Genomic DNA, 15,456 nt, shown 5'->3' on the forward strand with positions numbered 1-15,456 from the left:
ACTTATGTTTGTTCATTTATTAAGCAATACTGTTCACTTACATTCCTCCTTATTCTCCAGTGTAAATTCTTTAATTCAAAAAAATCAACATACCAAACATGGTGAGATCCCTTAATCATGGGTTTCTGGTTGACATTCAATCGAAAACCAAATAAAAACAGGAACACAGCATTAAATTGTGACAGGGTAAAGGGCAAATTGTACTGTGCCTTTGCGACACCCATCTGTAAACTGAAGAGACAGATAAGTCCTCTGCATACATTAACCATAAAACTCAAGCAGGTACAGGACAGACATTCTTCTGTATGTGATAAAAAGGAAATAAAATTGCTTGTGAGGCTTTGTTGCACACAGGAATTGATCAGATATTTAACACAAAGTGCTTGATTGACAACTCGCTTTAGAGGACAAAAAAATTGCAGATTTTATGGGGAAAAAAATTAAATTACAGCTCCTTATTAAAAAAGGCCTAAACATACAGGCTAAAAATGGACATGTGGAAATGAAAACATGTAATTAAGGCAGGCTTTCTGTAAGGCGTTAAAAAGTCCATTGCTGTAAGATCTCAAAGGAGTTAGTCCAAAGTGTCTCAGTGTGGCTTTGCGTGAAGACATCATCCTGAGTGCAGTGTTTGAACAGGACTCAAATGTGTCCGTGTTTATGTGTTTTAATGTGCATGTCGTTGTGTTGTGTATGCATTTCTATATACTTTGGGTCTGTCACACTGCTAGGCTGGGTGCTCCTGGGTGTCCTTGTACCAAACCACCTTTTTTGGAACTGCAAAACAAAAAATAAAATGTCTCAAGCTGAGGTGCTAAAAATATAGCTTTATTTACATTTTTCTAAACACTGCTATCATTTTTTTTCTCTGCAACTCAACCCACACAATATAATGTGGTTGTTTATTTTTCAGTAGAACTGGTGTGAAAAAAATCACATGACCGTTTTATGCCTGTCTTTAAACTGCTGTGGAAGGGGTCATTAACATGCAAGAACTCTGAACTCTACACACACACACTACTCTCTCTCTACTCATAAGTGATGAGTCAAAATTGACATTAGGTTTACAAAGCTGAACGCAAAGCCCTACTCCAGTAACATTTTAATTACGAGTGGTTTTTTTCTTCTTGAAAACAGTTGCACTATTTACTAATGAATTAACCTACCTCTTTTCTGTTTGTTACAGACAGCATTCCATTCTGAAAAAAAAGGGAAAAGAAAACATTTAGAAATAATGCACAAACAACAATTTAGAAAAACTATCGTAACAGGCTGCCTTCTTGAAGGTTCACCTCTCACCTCGACTGTGATAGTTTAAAGCTTCCACTAGATGGCGACAGCTAAGAAGCAGCTTCCCGTTGCTTTTGTCCACCTCTGGGTGTGTGGCAGGGATGACGGAGGTAGCTGTTGGAATGGGGGTATCTTCAGGAGGCTGGACTGTGAGATCTGTCTCCAGCTGAAGGTCTGCTGGGTGCTCAGCATCTGTGAGCTGGGCCAGAAGGGCGTCGGTAGTGGGTTGAGTGCCGGGGCTTTCTGCCACTGGCCTGGCCTCGCTAATGAAACTGAGACCCCACTGGTTCTGTAGCAGCATGCCGATGGCAGGACGGTCCTCCTCCAGGGCTCCGTTGGCTGCTCCTGCCTTCACCTTGGAGGCGTAGCTGACCGCAGGCTGCAGCTTGGCTGGGCTGTCTTGGACCGGAAAGGCAGGTGGTGGTTTGAGCAATGAAAGACTGTCCCGAACCCACCTCTCTTTTTGGGTGAGCTTTTGTGGACGCTCACTCACACGACCAGCCCCTTTTTGATTTTCCCTGCGGAGGCTGCGTCCTTTGTGTTGCTGGCCCTTGCGGTCTTTGTCCCTACGAAAGTTGAAGGTGTGTGTTTGGCCAGGCACGATCAGATCACCTTCAGGTGAATGCTGTCTGTCTTCCCGAGAGATGCAACCTCCACCTCCACCACCCCCGCAGTTGCCTGAGCCGGGAGACAGGCGACGGTTGCGAATGTGCGGCTCAGAGTTGGTGGCTGAAACTAGGGCTGCTGGGTCACACAGGGTATCAGACTCACAGACAATGTTGCTGGCTTCCCATGTACCTGAAAGAGGCGTTGACATACTGAATAAATATATCTAACATTAAGTCATAAACAATCACAAGTCAAGAACATCATAGGGAATCATACCATCATAAACATCACTATTCCTTTCTTTTCATTCTTTTTAGTTTGTTTCACAAATTTTATGATAAGCACACAATGTGACAATGATAAGCACACAATGTGACAAAATTTCTTCATATGCTAAGGCAGGGGTGTCAAACTCATTTTCACCGAGGGCCATATGAGCATAACGGCTGTCCTCAAAGGGCAAGATGCAAATTGTGAATGTAAGTAAATCTAACATAAATGTAACTACTCCTTAATGTTAGATAGCTCTAAATTCATTACTTAGTCACGTTACAAACATTACAGTTACACAAAAAACTATGTTTGTTGCTCTATTATAACATAAATCCTTTTAATTTGTTATTAAACCCACAAAACTCGATCAATCAAGGATCAAACTATTCAAGTGAATAAAGAAAAATAAAATCAAAGACAAGTTAGGACATTACTTTTGTTCGAAAAGTTTTTGTTAAAATGAGCTTAATTACTGCCATTGTAGGAAATGTAATTTTGGTCAAAGCACACTTTCAACCTATTTATTTTTTATTCTGACCCTTTATGCTCTCGCGGGCCACATAAAATGATGTGATGGGCCACACTTGGCCCCCGGGCCCTAAGTTTGACACGTGTGTGCTAAGGTTCTTTACTTGGTATTTGCTTTATCAAACAATCTGCAGGGGTGGATGATACATTTTGATGTGATTCACTAGACAAGCAGGAAGTACAAGATGGAAAAAAAACATGTGAACTGTGTTTTCAGCTGTTCATATCTGACATTTTTGTAGACTGAATGTTCAATAACAGCAACTAACTCAATATCGAAACAATATCGATTACAGATCAACATTTATTGGTTTAAATTTAAAAAGCCTCTTGCAGCATGCAAATAGCCTTAACTCATATGTAATATATAATTCTGGAGTACTGCAGTGATACTTGCAATTTCCACGTGGATTAATTCATTAAAATTAATTAAAATGTACTCAAGTATCCATCTCCTCGGATTTTATATAAGAAAGTATCGTTGTTTAAAATGCGTGCTGAATGATCGTGTACACATGTCTACTGAGTCATGTCTTCATTAGGTAAGACAACTGGGAATATTTACTGAGTCAACGAGTGACAAGATAACTTCGAGAAACTGATTAAGTTATAACACGCCATTAGAAACACACAAACGAATTCAATGGCGTGGCCGCTCTTGAGCGCCACATTTCTTCAAAAGAACACATAAGATTATAAGTCCCAGAAACAGGTCGTTTAGAGAAAGCAGCTGCTTGTTAACGTACGGATACTAAAATAAGAAAAACATACGTTTATGAAATGGTGTTTTGGTGGAATAAGATGATGTAACGAAAGTACGCGATGCTAACAGCTAGCGTGTCCGCGTTCGCGACGAGCCAGCACCGGTTTCAACATTTAGTTGGTAACCCTAGTGATGAAGGAAATTACATTTTAACAATTTTGTCTATGTGGCATAACGAAGTGATCAATTAAGTCCTTCAATGTGTCAAAGAAAAACCGTGTCGTGGGAAAAAGAGGTTTAATTTTCGCTTCACAATAATTAGCATGTTAGCCGAAGTAAAAGTTTCGTAATCCCCCATTCAAAGTGGCGAACGGGCTATCGATACCGCTAGCATCGTAGCTAACACCGTCGGCAAAACAACAAAATAACACCACCGAAAGAAGTGAATTCTAATGTCACAAATTAAAAAGTTGTAAAAGCTTACCTGTTTTGATATGCATGTCTTTTTGTTCAATGTACAGCGGAAACGAAACCGTTTTGCAACTTTTGTTTACAACGTTAAGATAACGACGTCTCCCTAGTTCAAGGCTTGTGGACACCCGGAAGCGACACGAGAATGTGGGTGGGACAGGAAGTCCGTGTAGATAAGCAGTCCGGCGGGAAACCGACAGGGAAATATGATTTCAAACCGTTACAAGTAATTATAGGCGCGCTGGATAAGAGATTCTATTAAGAGATTGCGTAATGGTATTAAGTTATTAGAATGGCATGTGCTGTTTTCCCTGAGTTAGTAATATAGCATACCGATTATTTAAACGTTTTAGTCCTAATATTCATACAATTTTGAACCTGTTGAGTCATCCAAAAAATAACTCGAGATTCAAAATAATTCAAAATAAATAATTTTGAAAGATTTAATGAATTGTTTAATTAATTTTGAATAAGTAATAATAAATTATTGATTCAAAATAATCAAACTAATTGGTGTATCACTGTTCGTGATATTACATCTTTATGCTGCAAATACTTTTCCACAGCAAAATTATGCATTTACATGATTTAACACCAATTTTTAGGTAATCTTGCTTGCCGATTCAACAAATCAGAGCAGAACTTGTAGACCAGAACACGATCTCCCTCAAATCAGACCAGTGGTCTGTCTTGAGTGGATTACGCACGCCTACGCTTGTACCTTAGTCCTGTCATTGTTTCATTCATTACTTTTAATTAGGTTATCTGCCATCAGTTACACAATGGAGAAGCACTAACAAGTTATTGTTACCATCTCTGTCCTCCTATCCCAGTTTTGTTTTAAACATCTAAAGCACTGATGCATTTTCAGTGGCGTACTTCCCTTAATCGTAATTCATTGATTATTTTATAGGACCCATGAACATCCACTTAACCTGCCTGTGTAGCTTTGCACCCAATCACTGACATAGAGCTAATGTAACCGCCATTACTGCAGAAAACATGTGTCAAACTAAAGGCCCAGGGGCCAAATGTGGCCCGCCACATCATTTTGTGTGGCCCGTGAGAGCATAAAAGGTTAGTGTCTAAAAATAAATAGGTCAAAAGTGTGCTTTGACCAAAACTACATTTCCTAGAATATAATTCATCCCATTTTAACACTGACAAAAACGTTTTGAAAAAAGTTAATGTTCTGACTGGTGTTTGATCGTTTGATCCTTGATTGATGGAGTTCTGTGGGTTTAATAACCTGACAAATTAAAAGGATTTATGTTATGACAGAGAAACATGCAAACATTTTTTATGTGTAAATGTAATTTTTGTCTCTTGAATAAGTAATAAATTTAGTTATCTAAATTAACGAGTAGCTTCATTTATTTAGCATTACATTGAGTTACATTTAGTAGTTACACCTGGCCCTTTGAGGACAGCTATTATGCTGATGTGGCCCTCGGTGAAAATGAGTTTGACACCCCTGCTGTAGAATAATTATCACCAGACAGACTTCCACTTGTGTTCTGTGTTAAATGTCTAAATTTCCATCATCTAAAGGCGAGCCTGGTTCTTCCTGTCTGTGATATTGGACTCCTCAGATCTAGACATTTTTAATAATATTTATTTTAATTTGATCTTTTTTTATTTCAACATATTTTTAGTTTATCTGACAGTTCAACGAAGATATTGAAAGTACTGCTAAAGGGTATAAACCCGTACCTCAGACTATAAATATTTTATTTCTGGTAGAAATTAAAAAAAACCCTGATAATTTTTTTGTTGACATTTCCCAAAAGACACTCACTGATGAGAGAAATCTTCTTTTATATATCTTTAGCAATAAACTAAACTCTTTAGAGAAATGCAGTTTAATCTAATGGGGGCTCAGTCCACTAAGCCTTGGACTGGGGACCAGAAGTCGCCGGCTCGAGACTTGGGTTGGACCAAAACATTTGGAGTGTGAGCTGTATGTTGTGCTCATAACCTGATTCCATACAACAGTAAAGCATAAAAACATCCTTGTCACAACAAATCCAGTCAGAACTATATTTTCCAGTGATCACACTGAAAACTAAGATCCTGTGTGTTTGGTTAAAGGTTTTATTTGAAATCATCAACCATCAGCTCACAGACTGAACTATTCCTGAATGACCCCTTTCTCCATGTGGGTCCGCATGTGTCTCTTCAGCCTTGTAGACGTGGAGAAGCTCTTCTTACAGAATACACAGCTGTGTGGTTTCTCCCCCGTGTGCGTCCGGACGTGCATGTTGAGGTCGGAGGAAGATCTGAACCTCCTCTCACAATATGAGCAGGGGTAAGGCCTTTCTCCTGTGTGGACCCGTTTGTGGATGAGGAGCTCCCCGGATGTGAGGAACGTTTTCCCGCACTGGGAACACTGGTGGGGTCGTTCCCCTGTGTGAGTCAGCTTATGTCGGACGAGTGAGGTGGACTTGGCGAATCTTCTCCCGCACTGCGTGCACGTGAACGGACGCTCTCCCGTGTGCGTGTTGAGGTGCTCGCTCTGCGCTCGTTTAGTTTTAAAGCTTTTGGGACACTGAGGGCAGCCGAACGGCCTCAGGTCGCTGTGGCTGCGTTGATGCCTCACCAGCTCTCCGTGGGTGAAGAACGCCTTGCTGCAGGTGGGGCACAGATACGGCCTCTCACCTGTGTGGGTCCGTTGGTGGCGAGTAAGACTGGCCAGCTGGGTGAAGCTCCTCTCGCAGTCGTGGCACTGGAACGGCCGCTGGCCGCTGTGGGTCAGCAGGTGCCTGTTGAGGATCTGGAGCTGCGTGAAGCTCTTCCCACACTCTGCACACGGGTACAGCCGCTCCCTGGTGTGGATCTGCCTGTGTTTGTTCATCAGCCACACATGAGTGAAGCTTTTCCCACACTCACACACAAATGGCCGCTCACCTGTGTGCTTCATCTGGTGTCTCTTGAGGTCCGACGCTCGACTGTATATCTTCTCGCACAGGGAGCATTTATATTGACGGACCACCGTGTGTCTCTGCCGGTGCTTCAGTCGCTCCAGGATGCTGCTAAAACTCTCCCCACATTTCTGACATTTGTACTGGCTGCCCACTTTCTCTAGCGTCTCCTCGCCCACAACCACCTCTGTCGTCAAGTCGAGGGGTGGGTTACAGGTCTGACTGCAGGCGGTCCGTTTGAAATGCAGCTTGAGCAGCCCCATCTGTGTGAACCTTTTGCCACAGTGTGAGCACAGGAAAGGCCGCTCTCCAGTGTGAATACGCAGATGCCTGTTCAGATCCCAGGAGTTCCTGAAGCACTTCTGACATTCCTTGCACGAGTAGGGGCGCTCGCCCGTGTGGGTCCGCTGGTGGCGGCTCACATCTGAAGCGCGTGTGAAGGTTTTGCCGCACTCTTGGCACACGTGGGGGTCGGGCCTGTCGTGGATGGGGAACGGCTTTGGGAACACTGGACGCTCAGCTTTCTCCTTGGTGGCCTGTGTTGTGTTTGCTGCCATCTGCAGCCTGCTGTACTGCTCAGGGTGACTCTGCTCAATATGTTGCAGCAGGTAGGACTCCTGCATGTGGAAGAATGGACATTCAGAGCAGGCAAACACCTGGGTGGACATTTCCACAGTGGTACCTGCGCAAAATATAGAAAACATACTGTTATGTGTCTCTAAACGCATCGCTGGCTTTAGATGCTGGTTTGAGGCTTACAAATGATTCGTGTATCTTCTACGGTCATCTTTGTAACATACTGATCAGGGTGTTGGTGCATCTGGTTTACCTTGAGTTCCAAGGTGCTCAAGGAACTCATGGTGTTGCAGCAGAGACTTGAGATCATCAGGGCTGGGGAGATCCTGCCAGCAGTCCTTCAGTACAGAAGGAGCAGAGGACAGCCATGAAACCGTCTGTTCATAGACAAAAGCAAACCTGTCAGCGTGATCATCGAACTCTTAAACCCTTTAAAAATGACTTGTACATTAAAACATTATTTACCTAAAAGGAAGAAGAGAAAGGCTGACCGGAAAAGAAGCAAGATGACGTTTCACATTCAAATTGCAGCTGCTGTATCATTTCTTACCTGACTGAGGTCTGGAACCGGCAGAAGTTTCTCCAGTTTAGAGAGAAATTCCCACACCAGCAGCTGCATGTCTGCATCGTAGCTGGGACCATATTCTTTTGGAAAAACCTCCTGCAGAGCGTGAAATTTGCAGTTATTTTATTTTTATAAATCTGACTTCGACAAGACGTCATCAAAAAACGGGACACACAAGCGCCTTGCCTGGTAAAAATGCTCCCTCTCCGCTGGGTCTTTGAGCAAAGTCTGGATGAGCTCCACAAAAATGGCCTTTTCTGCATCCATCTCTGCATCTCCGCTCTAAAAGATAGAATTACTCTTAACATTATTAGGGTTCCATCTGTCCACGTCCCACAAGCCAGCAGACAAAATGTGACATGTGTTCTGGAAATTGTCATAAAATAAGTGAAATCACTACTATTGTGTCTTACTCCTGAGTGTCCTGGTGGACGGATTCGCTCCAAGTAAGGCTGTATGAACAAATCCTTGGCTGTTTCTTCATTTCTGCACAACTCAAGAATAATCTGAAAAAAATTGAAAAAGATAATAAAGCTGTCCCTTCAGCAAGACATTATTTTACCATTTTTGTAACTTGAGTGCACATCGTGCTCACTTTTACTCTCAGTCGGAGAAGCAGTTTGCCACGTTGCGATGGTCCGATCAGGTCAGGAACTGTGGCGGTCACCATTGTCACAAACTCATCAAGCTTTCCATAATGAAGAACCTCTCTGCGCTGGGCGACCTGCCACATGGCTGCAGACAGCAGCCGCAGAGGAGGAGTCAGCAGCCGGAGAGACGACAAGGGCAGGAAGATGCCTGCATGAAGAGACACACTACGTCCATGTTACCCCCCAGTGCCAGACTGCTTTTGTAACATGGCAAACAAATACGTCTTATATTCTGTGTGTTTTGTTGTGAATCAAGAACAAGTCATTAAAAAATGCTACAGATCGGTGAAAAAAGAAAAAGAAAAAAGGTAAGTAAGTAAACATGACTCTAAAATGACGTTAACTAGGAAGTCCATGTATAGTTATTTCTGCTCCTAACATAGCAGATGCCTTATGCCATATTGTTCACGTGATTCCTCCTGGCAGGTGCGCCGTGATTGGTTGGGAGCCGTGATTGACAGCTAGTGGGTGGAGTTGGTGACAGCGTGAGACTTTTAAGTAAGCTTATTCAAATATACAGTATAGGTAGGTGGGGAGATGTGTAACATTAGGTTACACTATTCCACAAGCTCACATTTCAAACTCAAATAATGCCAACGTTACAACAAACATGAATACCTGCAGTAACGTTGTCATAGCTACCGTGGGTAGATCGGAGCTGTCGTGTCGTTTCACTCAAAGTGAACTGTGTCCAACCATGTCAACACATTACAATCCGAATGTTAGGAACTGCTGCAAAATATTCTTGATCCAAAAACAAACAAAAAAAACTCCTTTACAATTGAGCTTAGTTGCAGTGTACGAAAGTAGCAAATGCTAATTTGTAATGTCTAAAAATGATTATTTACAGATTGTTTACAGTGCAGTGAATTGTGTATTTATTTCATGGTTGCTCTAACTTAGCATGACTAGCTAGCTGAGGAACTGCAGACATGAAGCAGAGGAGGCTCGCTGCTGGCTACGTCATAACAATTAGAGTTAATTCAAACGGACCTGTCTTTTCCACCCGATTGGACCCGTCAGGACTTCCCATGACTAACACTGTACACTTATTTTTATTATCTCTTAATTTAACGACAAGACTCAAACCGGGTTCTTCTTCGGGAGATGAATTCAGGCTTGGAGGCGGCGGAGCCTCGCTGCTGCCCCCTAGAGGTCGTTCTTCTGTATTACATCATCCAGTCACCCATTTCCTTCATTCCATCACCGTCTTGTCTTTAGTATTATACCGTCAGTATTTAGCGGTTATTATTTATTAACTGAAGTACAAAATAAAACTGATTTTCATAGTTCCAGCTGATAAAAGCAGAGTCTTAAAGCTGGAGTTTGGTATTAACTGATGCCTGTAGGCTACAAATACATGCAGTTTTGGATCTCTAAACTATATAATGAACTCGACCGTTTCAAACAATGATGATCAGCATTGGTAGACAAAGATTTTTATTTTCATCTCGAAAAGCAAACTTTGAAGCATTTGGTGAACTGGAACACTACTCACTGAATTGTTGATTTTGTGCAAATAAAACCTTCTTCGTCTGCAGACATTATAGCCTTCCACACTGACACATGAAATAGGTGATCAGGACATAAATATTTCAACATGTCATGGTAAGATTCGTACACTATTGCACACGTTTGACATTTCAGACCACTTAAAGCAGGATGCGTTCAATACGAGTTATTGGCTTACAAAATTGTTGGCGCATTTTCTCTGCAACACTTCAAATGATTTTAGTGCCATTTAGGTACACATTTTAAAAATTCTGGTGTGATTGCAGTCATCTTTCAAAAGAAATACTTGACTGTCATACTTTAATTTATTTACATTCACGATCCACAGCCAATGGCAGCAGACTGCTGACTGATGGAGAGCAGTGGTTCCTCTGACGTGACAAGTAAATTACGTTTCCAGGGTCCAGGCTGAGAAAACATCTCGTTATCAGAGAGTAGACGGAGCCACAGCTGGTTAGCATTCCTGACGGGACAAGAACTCCACATCTTCAGTCCAACAGACAAACCTTTAAGAAGTAATCACAATTATAACATAACTACACTTAAATATTTTAATTATTTTCTTAACCTTTTAGCATAATTATATGAACAACATCTCGAAAACTACAAATTCAGAGCGTGTCGTTCTGCTATATTCATTCACGTTATTAAATAAACATTAGCTTGCAGCTTTAGCAGCTTTAGCCGCTTCTTAGCCGCCCTGTCCAAACTCCTGAACCGCCCCGACTCCACTCACCTTCTCATGGGATTACGAAATACATGACGAGAAAAAATACAATGTCAAACAGCACAAACGTCCAAAAGTCAAACCAGTAGGAGTGTTTCGGTAAAGATACGGAATCTTTCTCAGAATTGAGCACTTTCGAGCCCTCTTGTTCCAGTCCTGCTGTCATGTTTGCTTCGGTCACGGCGGAGAGCTCCCCGGAAGTGAAATTACCCAACGTGACCTCCCCGGAAGTTAAATTACCCAACGTGACCTGAGACCTTCAAAATAAAAGCCCACTACCTCTCAGCTCTACGTCAAGATTCTGTATCAATAAACCTATTTACATGTAAACAATAAACCAGTTTCATTAAAACTGGACATTTGCATTATACCCCCTTGTTAACTTTATCATATATTTAAATATGACCCGTATTCTTGCCCAGAACCAATACCCATAACCCAACCAAAACACGCAAAGAAGCCATTTAAGACAGTAGCTCTGAATTTTATGTGACACCAAATACCATTTATTAGGGCTTTACAAAGACTACAAAATCCTCCAGATGAGTTAAATCACTGTCTCTTTCTATTTACATGATATGTTACATACAAATGTACAAAATATAAAATTTTAAGGACAAGTGTTTCACCCCAAAGCAAAAAAAACGTTCTCACAAACCAGAGTAAATGCTGTGGTTTTCATATGAGATGTAACTGCAATGTGTCAAGTGGGGGGGGGGGGGGGCATTATCATTTGATCATGATAACTATGGCGCGCACATTCCTCTCTCTCCTGCGCAGGAACTACTGACCTAAAAGAGGAGTGTAAGGAAGCTGGAAGGGTGAATTATTGGCAATCTATGCTCAGATTTAACACATACTTGTATCCATAAGAAAGGAGCACCTTCATACCACGGTAACCACCCACTTATGATACAACTACACTCCCTCGCAGACACAAGGATGGCCAGGTTGGTCAGATATAGTCTGCAGAGGCAGCCATGAAGCTGAACACAGGTAACTTGTGGTGGGTTAAGATTGTCCTGAGGTTGTGGCGTGACTTCTTGGTCTCTGATGAGCTTCCACTGACCGGTAGCACCTATTAGTTCTTGGTAAACTTTTACAGTACGGTGTCAGGTCAGCTTTGGTGCCTTGAGAGGCGGCAAGCCCAAATATCTAGAGAGGAAGTGCTTCTAAACAACAGACATTCCTGATGGAGAGTCCAGAGAATATTATGGCAGGATGGGGGACACTAGGAAAGAGTTTATTTTTTTTGTTCTGAATCTATGATTTGAGTGAGTTAAAAAGTTTCAGACTATACATCATATGCCTCCTGCATAGGCAAAATATCCAATCACAAGACAAACACCTGTTTCTGACAGCATGTTGAGTTTTTGCATTTCTCTTTTTTTTTCTCTGTTTTGAAGTACAATAATTTACTTAGCAGGTTAAGCATATTGTAACATCAACAGGGCAGGATGCATCTTTGATTTACTGTGCAAGACTTAAGGTATTTACAGCCCACCCTCACCTCAAAGTGTGCAAAACCAATTCACTCATTAAACAAAGAGAAGACAATCAAAATTCAAAATGGCTTCCGTCCAACACACACACACACACACACACACACACACACACACACACACACACACACACAACAATAAAGGACTTTACTCAATGCATCCCCTTTAAAAAGCTTCAAAACATGCTCATCAAGCTAGAAAACCCAAAACAGTTTGGTTGTGCTCCCGTCAGTTCAAGTGAGCCCAGCTCAACTGGGTGAAACTTAAAAAATACCCCCCCCCTTTAAAATGTTTTTACAACATTGGTCATTTTGAAAATTCAAATACAGCATCAACTCTTGAATACTTCAAATGTCAGAAAAAGGACAGGGCAGTTTGGAGGACGAGGGACGAAAAAAACCCCGAAAACACAAAAGAGGTCGTTTCCGATTACAACTTCTCGGAACACACGAGGAAGATGATAGTGATCGGCCACCATCATCATCATCATCATCATCACCACTTCTCACTCCAGCCAATGGGAGCAGAGGACACCTCTGCACTTTTTGCAAATTTAAGGCAGTGAGAAAGCACCAGTGTCATTCTTCCCTCAATCAGCTCTCGCTGATATGGCCGACATGCGTTTGAGAATAATTCAGATTAATTTTTTGGTACCTCTCGATCGCACTATCATCACTATCGGCTTGCATCACTCAATATTACTGACGTGTTGTTGACTGATCAATGTCATAGCTGTGATTAGTATCTAATGTTCAGTCCCTTTCCTGCGTTTTGCTTTGTGTTTCCCTGTCTTAGTACAGACTGACTGCTTGGCTGTCCATGCAGACTAACAAACCCTTAACCCTCAACCAACAGCTGCTCCGTCTGTAAACCTTTCAATTCTCCCACAAGTGTCCATGACATTTGTGCCACTCACGCGGATTCGAGACAAAACATCTATTTTTGCATGTTAGCCTGCTCTAATTTGCAGCAAATGTGAGATTTTATTACGTCTATTCTTTCAACAACGTTTTGGGTTGTTGCTACATCTCCGCGTACACTGCTTTGACATGAGGAATCAAAAGCTGGACAGACGTGGAGGTGTTGGCATTTATGAACGTCTGGACAGTACAGTCATGTGATCGCTCAGAGGACAACGCTCTGATGGCGCTGTCTTCCTAAGGAGTGACATTAAATTGTGGAGTATGGACTGGCAAGAACAAAATGAATCTAAACTCACATTAGGCAGTAACTCAAAGGGAATTGTTGGCACCTTATCCTTCACAGTCATAATGCGGATGGATGACACACAGACAACGCACCTTCGTTGTGCTTGTTGGCATTCGGGGCAGCGAGGAAGGCTTGGTAGTGCCTGACAATGAGGGCAGGAGGGCAGAACCGGGAGCAGGAGGGCTATGAGCCGTGTATGTCACATCTATGTCAATTTTATCATCCTAGTTGGGCAAAAGAGGCTTTGATACCACATCTGGTACCAATAATTTCACTAAACTGCTTAAGAAAGTGATGAAAAAATGTCCCTCAGCTCTGCTCTAGAATGGTAACCTGTGACGAGCCAGTTTAGTTAAACAGCTGCTTGTTCGCGCAAAATCAATCTGATTGATTGTTAAAAGCCTCCTCTATAAGTGGGGTCAGAGATGAGGACCCCACACTGGGGTGGTGTGAGTGGTGCCTTGCTCAAGTACACTTTGGCAGGCTAGATTGCTGGTTGCATAGGGGGTTCGAACCAATTCAAGCCTCTGATTGAAGACAGGCCTTTTTCCTGTTGCCTGCGTATGAGTGCATTTGTAAAAGTGTGTATATCTGTGTGTATCCATGTGAAAAGCACCTCTGTAAACAAGGAAAGACAAACAACAGAACGTTTCCACTCGTTGTAAACATCTGAAGAGAATTCTGCGATTTAAGAGGAGAAAAGAAAAATCCAGTTTCGTCATGTCAAATGTTTGGCTTTCTCTTTTTTTGTCAGAATGACGCCCAACGCTGAAATTATGAGGAAATCCGTGGGTCATCAGATCTGAGCAACATCCTGCAGAGGACCTGTGCCTCATCAGACACGTCTCACCTCCATATATATGAAAAGTTGTATTACTAAAAGTTATCCATACATTAATAGACAACTAAATGATCTTACTATCCAACATTTTTCATTCACAGCAGCTGCAACTTGTTTGATTATTTACCATATTGACCACTGAGGACCAAGTTGGCTGCTGCTCTTTAAAATATAAAATACTTTGATTTAATATTGCACCATTGTTTAAATAAAAATATGTTTCCTTTCCAATGGAACTTATACCTTTTTAGATAATAAAACTTTTCATACATCATACATCTGTGCACTATAGGGGCGTCGCTAACGACGGAGACTCAGAGCCGCTGTTGGGGGGTCTCCCGGTGCGTCCCCTGGTCTCTCATAGCGCCGACTCCAGCGAGGAGTCCAGCTGCTCGTCATGATGGCTGGTGCTGTCGCTGTCGCAGCTCTGCGTGCTGGAGTAGTTAGCAGCCTCCTGCAGCCGTAGCAGCATGTTCATCTGAAACACACGCACACACAGACACACACATACACACACACACACGGAGAGCAGAGATGGTTAGTGGAGAACAGACGACATGCATGCAGACACACCAGAGCTGTAAGCTACTCCTCTGTTTTTGTTGTACTATCATTGTTTGATTCAAATATAGACTTGCACTTAATGTCTCATGCATTGCTGCCTAGTTTGCGGTCACAATAGTCACATGACTCAATGTAACATACTCATTGGACGGCTTTTCACAGTAATGTCATGAATCCTATACTTATGTTCCTGGTAGCAATATGATTCATTCAAATAGCACCTCTAAAGGTGATATACTTTCTGATAAAGTATAAAAGATTTAATACCGTTATGATGTAAAAGTAATTACATAAAATAGAAATAAGCGCAAGAAATATATGAAGTTGTTGATTATATCACAGATATTTTTTTATTCGAGGTGACCTCAATGAGAAGACATCAGAATTATTTGTCACATAAGGAATAAAACAGGAACGAATGAAACTGGTCTGGTCTTCATCAAATGAAGAGGAGCCACTGAGGCTGCACCCTCGAGACGAGGCTGGCAATAAAGCTTTGTTATCAGCATTAAACT

The 15,456-nt window shown here is 41.9% G+C and overlaps 3 protein-coding genes and 1 long non-coding RNA gene across 14 annotated transcripts in view; all 4 read right to left on the reverse strand.

The window, feature by feature from the left end:
* Nucleotides 1-2: 2 nt before the first annotated feature.
* Nucleotides 3-4,008, reverse strand: si:ch211-214j24.10 (uncharacterized protein LOC558894 homolog). The gene is made up of 4 exons (XM_068307410.1): nt 3,888-4,008; nt 1,300-2,088; nt 1,167-1,199; nt 3-777 (listed from the first exon to the last, which is right to left on the reverse strand). Exons 1-4 carry the CDS (start codon nt 3,901-3,903, stop codon nt 728-730), a joined length of 888 nt encoding a protein of 295 aa, XP_068163511.1. The 5' UTR covers nt 3,904-4,008; the 3' UTR covers nt 3-727.
* Nucleotides 4,009-5,934: 1,926 nt separating this feature from the next.
* Nucleotides 5,935-9,704, reverse strand: LOC137589627 (zinc finger protein ZFP2-like). 5 transcript variants are annotated; one of them, XM_068307494.1, is made up of 8 exons: nt 9,580-9,704; nt 9,205-9,330; nt 8,532-8,734; nt 8,350-8,442; nt 8,123-8,218; nt 7,922-8,032; nt 7,625-7,748; nt 5,936-7,477 (listed from the first exon to the last, which is right to left on the reverse strand). In XM_068307494.1, exons 3-8 carry the CDS (start codon nt 8,667-8,669, stop codon nt 6,006-6,008), a joined length of 2,034 nt encoding a protein of 677 aa, XP_068163595.1. In that variant the 5' UTR covers nt 8,670-8,734; nt 9,205-9,330; nt 9,580-9,704; the 3' UTR covers nt 5,936-6,005. The 5 variants fall into 5 exon arrangements, with proteins under 5 accessions (XP_068163594.1, XP_068163593.1, XP_068163595.1 ...); XM_068307495.1 differs by having other exon boundaries at nt 8,532-8,751; XM_068307493.1 differs by lacking the exon at nt 9,205-9,330 and having other exon boundaries at nt 5,935-7,477; nt 7,625-7,709; nt 9,580-9,697.
* Nucleotides 9,705-10,009: 305 nt separating this feature from the next.
* On the reverse strand, nt 10,010-11,193 carry LOC137589629 (uncharacterized). The gene is made up of 2 exons (XR_011034247.1): nt 10,835-11,193; nt 10,010-10,604 (listed from the first exon to the last, which is right to left on the reverse strand). It is a non-coding gene; the product is annotated as an uncharacterized lncRNA (long non-coding RNA).
* A 99-nt stretch (nt 11,194-11,292) lies between these two features.
* nav3 (neuron navigator 3) overlaps nt 11,293-15,456 on the reverse strand; it is a 155,901-nt gene continuing 151,737 nt past the window's right edge. For 5 of the 7 annotated variants that reach the window (XM_068307488.1, XM_068307489.1, XM_068307487.1 and 2 more), the window contains one exon: nt 11,293-14,855. In XM_068307488.1, the coding sequence (XP_068163589.1) occupies nt 14,736-14,855 (120 nt within the window). In that variant the 3' untranslated portion in view covers nt 11,293-14,735. The remainder of the gene's footprint in view (nt 14,856-15,456) is intronic. The other 2 variants (XM_068307490.1, XM_068307491.1) reach the window with 1 other exon arrangement.

The sequence above is a fragment of the Antennarius striatus genome, chromosome 22 (assembly GCF_040054535.1).
Source record: "Antennarius striatus isolate MH-2024 chromosome 22, ASM4005453v1, whole genome shotgun sequence".
In the NCBI taxonomy this organism is placed as follows: domain Eukaryota; kingdom Metazoa; phylum Chordata; class Actinopteri; order Lophiiformes; family Antennariidae; genus Antennarius; species Antennarius striatus.

What these genes read in the sequence shown, in the direction of transcription:
- si:ch211-214j24.10 (XM_068307410.1), bottom strand. An exon ending in TTTAAACTATCACAGTCGAG is followed by an intron (nt 1,200 to 1,299) that starts GTGAGAGGTGAA and finishes CTTTTTTTTCAG; the next exon opens with AATGGAATGCTGTCTGTAAC. An exon ending in CTGTAACAAACAGAAAAGAG is followed by an intron (nt 778 to 1,166) that starts GTAGGTTAATTC and finishes TTTGTTTTGCAG; the next exon opens with TTCCAAAAAAGGTGGTTTGG.
- LOC137589627 (XM_068307492.1), bottom strand. Translation starts at nt 9,619, where the DNA reads ATGGGAAGTCCTGACGGGTCCAATCGGGTGGAAAAGACAG. An exon ending in GTCCACCAGGACACTCAGGA is followed by an intron (nt 8,219 to 8,349) that starts GTAAGACACAAT and finishes TCTATCTTTTAG; the next exon opens with AGCGGAGATGCAGAGATGGA. An exon ending in CGGTTCCAGACCTCAGTCAG is followed by an intron (nt 7,749 to 7,921) that starts GTAAGAAATGAT and finishes GTCTATGAACAG; the next exon opens with ACGGTTTCATGGCTGTCCTC.